This window comes from Mercenaria mercenaria, chromosome 1 (genome assembly GCF_021730395.1).
Source record: "Mercenaria mercenaria strain notata chromosome 1, MADL_Memer_1, whole genome shotgun sequence".
NCBI classification, from domain to species: domain Eukaryota; kingdom Metazoa; phylum Mollusca; class Bivalvia; order Venerida; family Veneridae; genus Mercenaria; species Mercenaria mercenaria.
In genome coordinates, this window is record NC_069361.1 from 79,835,862 (window position 1) to 79,840,600 (window position 4,739).

Sequence of the window (4,739 nt, forward strand, 5' to 3'; positions counted from 1 at the left end):
TCTGAATCACTTATAGTAGAATGTATATTCATGCATTGTTTGTAATGTATATTTCATGAGTCATTGTTTATATATAAACAAGGCAATATGTTTTCTTGATATTTATATGAAATAAATGTGTAAGTATCGTGAAATATCAGAAAACGTGAAATAACTTTTCAAAGTATGTATTTGAAATGATGTATTTGTTCTATGCCCAAGTGAGTACAACTTCTATCCTTTTATATTAATGATATATTCAATCATAATTAGCATTACTTCTACTTGATGTTTAGACCAAAGATATATTTTCCCTGTATCTTTTAAACACAGGAAATGCGGTCATTGCAAGTGACTAAAATACTGCCTCGATTGTCCCTTTTTAATCAGTTATTATATTGCCAGTTGCCTTTTTACCCATATATTGACATTGAGTTTTTCAGGAAACCTTTTCCTGGCTGTTTTAACATTTTGTTCGAAGCTGTTCAGAGTCAATATTTGTCTCTTTTCCTTGAGTGAACCTTTAAAACATATGCTGAGATGCATTAAATCAATGCTTTCTCGAGTTCTCAAAATGCCATTTGTGTGTGACTTTTTTTTCTCCAAAGGTTGAAATGCATATTGTATTTACATGTACCTGAAAGTCATATTTCACCTCTTTATGAACAATCAACCAATATAGGGTTGATGCTTTGGAAGCAGTTGTCCCAAATTTAGGCTAATAGTCGATTAAATTGCTGTGTTATATTTCGACATTTTAGATGACTTACTAGGGAGCTTCAGTAAATTAAAACTAACAATTCGGATGCTGACGCTTCATTTTTAGATTAACATCTCTCTGTTTATGACAATATTATACATATGACAAGAGGGATGATTTGTAAATTTTCCCCATTTGAATGTGGATGTTCCTCAGGCTACATCTTATGGGGTATATATTTCTCAATTAATTCGTTTTGCCAGAGCGTGTAGTCATGTCAAGGATTTCTATGAACGTAATCAATATATTACACGTAAACTTCTTCAGTAAGGCTACCGTTATTACAAATTGCGTAAATACTTTGCTAAATTTTACTATCGTTTTAAAATTCAATAGTAATTTAAGGACATTTCTGCGAGAAGGTATTTCAAAACCCGTTTTTTATGGGGATGTCGTTTACAAACCTTGGGTCATGGTAATTTTCCAACTGTATTTGGTAAAATTATAAAACGTTTTATTAAAAGAGGTTACGACCCAACTGTTTTGAGACATACGTTTTGGGTTCTTAAGGTTTGCTTTTTATATAATTATACAGGAGCATTTTTGTGTTTTACTTGCCATGCCTTTTAGTTTCTTTTACATGTGTTAGAGATTCACCTGGCGGGGATTACTTTTTTTACACTGTCCCGTGTCTTTGGAACATGGTGGAGGTAAGAGTGAGGTTGGGTGCGCACCATAAACCGGTTTAAGCTTTCCAGTGGTGTTTTTCCCACTGACCGTTCCAAGGCGGTGCCCAACTGCGTTCCTTTATTTGTTCGTTTGTCCTCGTGTGTTTGCTTTGTGTGTGTGTGTGTGGTGTGCACGTCTGCGTGCTGTGGGTTTCGTTTTAGGGAGGCTGCGTTTTTGGAACATGGCATTCCCTGTTTGATATTTGTCCTTGTTTTTTTTTACTTAAACAAATGTCCGAGTTTAGGATTATGGATACATATATGTCATTAAACAAAACTATCGTACTAGTGTTTCCCACCAAGACTTGAAAATTAACCGGTTGTTAGTTTAACAGTTGGCTAAAGTTTCGAACAACTGTGTCCAGATCGTCTTCAAAAACAAACGTTACGTATACTGTTGATGTTATGTTTAAAAAAATGATATGAACTGAAATCCAAAGACTCTTGTTATTTATTTATGGTTTTTACTTTTGTTTTATTTATTTATTTAATACCACGGCAAGGTAAAAATAAGTATATACTGTAGAAACTAGCGGATGCACGTTACAACATTCGTATTTTTTTCACCCATGGATTAATGCAAATAATGTGTATTCGATAATTCTTGAAAGAAAAAGCAACAATAACTCAAATGAATTGTTTTAATATGTTTGCGACGCTGTGCCAGAAATGAATCAGTACAGTAAACCTCCAGAAAATTTGCAATATCTTCCGGTATTATCCGACCAAATGGACCCATCATGTATATGATACTCCTGGATCCATACCGACTGTCCCTGACTCACATGAATGATCGCCGTATTGCCACTCATTGCCTCCTACAAACACAATAATTATACAAATGTAAGAAAATATACTTTCTGGTGAACTTAGTGAAAATAGCTAAAATCAGTGAGTTTCTTACATCACCGTGCAGAAAATATTTTCATCAAAAAAACAATGGCTAAAACTTGATAAAATGTCATATAAATGGCCATTAGTTGACCCATTACCAAAATATATAGAAGTTGCTTTGCAATACGGCCAAGTTTTCTAAAAGAAATGTGTACAAGACGCTTTATTAAAAAATTCTCCTCACAAAATGCCATTTTAAACCATGCAGCATGCAACAAAACAGTCGGGTGAGCGATGTAGATCCAACACTCTTGTTTTCTAGGTTATATACAAATATAACAAACATAAAAAAAGTTCTTTTCAATTACTTCAGAACCATTTTCATACAATTTCTAGATTTTCACTCCGTCATTTACCCATTTTCCGCATCCATATATTTGCTTCAAGAAAACGTAAACGAAAATTTAAAGGGGTGCTAAATAGTATGAATAGAAATGCAAGTCGACTTAAGTCAGGTATCCTAATAATATTGCCATATTTCAGAAAGCGGTCTAACACTCTACTTTAGTTTTTAAGTAAAAACTCAAAACATGCATGACAAGTGTCTTATTTTATGTAAAATACATTCCACGAGTGAAATAATGCCCATTTGGCCCCAGGTTTACGCGCAAATGCGCTGAAAATAGAAAAAATAGGATTTATTTATCAGACGCTTTTTCCGACTACACCAAGGAAGCAGTTTTGGACCGAATTATTGCTATATTATTATTACTATACCTCTGTGCTGGAGTCCGGGTCGACTATAATATCAACTAAATTACTTCCATCCACTACAAGTTGTAACATGCTTCGGTCGAAGTGGTCATTCACGCTGTAGGTAAATAGGTAGAGTCCAGTATCAGGGACAGTGAATATTCCAGTATTGCTGTTGTAACCCGCACCATCGTTCGTGAGTATCTTATCAAAAACAACATGATGACCGACTCCCATATGGTCAATTCTTTGACTTAGGTACGCAGTGAATGAGACAATTTCGGGAACACGCCTTTGTCTTGACTTCACAATACCTCTTTCGTTTCCGCGTTTACTCAGTCTAGTTGTTTTGGTTATTCTTTCTGAAGCCATTGAGGTATTTCTGTCTTTTTGGAACTCCGTCTTTTCATATTTGTCGGCATATGCATCGAGTCATAACTGGTAGCTTCGTTCACATTTTCTTCAAAAGAGTCCAATCTGTTTGATCTGAGTTCTGTTTGTATATCATTCAATATTTTTCTTCATGTCTATTATTGTTCTCTCACTCCGTCTTTCCTGTCTTTCGAGATAATTTATTCTCATTTGTTGGTTTTCAACGATTTCTTTTAAATTACGAACTTTCTTAGACAGTGCAAACGTTTTTTCTGCGAGTATCTTTTCGACAAGTTCCGTAATAATTTCTTCATTTCCCATGTCAACACATTGCGAAAGGTTTAAACTCTGGAGTAAACCAAACAGTAAAATTATAATAAGTCTCAGGCACATTTTCAGTCAATAGATTAGTTCTATCCTTGTAAATGACTCTATAAAATAACGTCTCCTATATTAGTCAAGCATTTTGTCTGGCTTTCCTTTCAGTTGATAGCTTAGTGGAAGGAAGTGCTATTTTAAGCGTTGGAACAATTTCTTCCGTTAGATTCTAGCAAGAGATCAACCATTCTGAATGCGTCTAATGTTGCTCGAACTGGCAGCTTACAGCCTGGTTTATAAGTCATTCGATCTTGCACCTTTTAGTAGAGACAAGCCATGAACATAAAATGATTGAAGGTTATGTCTAATAGAAATCTGGATATGGAACACTGACTCTTCTGTTGTCAGGGGCAGACAAAACATATAAAGGATATTTTCAGCAAATTTCTTTTTAAATCGTCATATTTCGCTCAATTTTTAATAAAACTTTAAGATTTTTTGGATTTAAGTGTTTTGTATTAATATCTTTCTATTTATAGTATTAAAAGCAGGTTTACTCTCAAGTTTATTCATGCGCAACGACTTCCGTTATTTTTATAAAAATGCTCTTAATAGTTATATAATATTATAATAGTTTTTAATGAATCCTGACAAAATTGTATATAGTTTATCTTTATAGGAATGCAAAATTGAAATAATGTAGATAATAATATATTTCAGAAAAAGACAAAAATATTCATTGTGGTTTATAACCAGCTATCGGTCCTTCTTTTTTTTTATCAAAATTACCGTAAAATGTTTGTAATATAATACTCATTTTTTCAATACAAAACCCTTAAAACAACACTTATTACACTTTTGTGACATTATCCGCGATCGAATATATCATTTTCCTGAAAAAAAAAATCAGTTAACACAATTAAAAGGGAGGGAGGTAATCGGTAAATGGAAATAGATTGTGCATATTTGTCGCATTACCGTGCTTAATGTGATATAATATTGGTTAGTTACAAGTATCCAGGCACTTATGTATTTAGATTAAAAGGTTCGTGGTC

The 4,739-nt window shown here is 33.6% G+C and overlaps 1 protein-coding gene across 1 annotated transcript; it reads right to left on the minus strand.

The window, feature by feature from the left end:
- Positions 1–2,081: 2,081 nt before the first annotated feature.
- LOC128547455 (complement C1q tumor necrosis factor-related protein 2-like) lies at positions 2,082–3,366 on the minus strand. The gene is made up of 2 exons (XM_053520373.1): positions 3,019–3,366; positions 2,082–2,225 (listed from the first exon to the last, which is right to left on the minus strand). Exons 1-2 carry the CDS (start codon positions 3,364–3,366, stop codon positions 2,082–2,084), a joined length of 492 nt encoding a protein of 163 aa, XP_053376348.1.
- Positions 3,367–4,739: the final 1,373 nt, after the last annotated feature.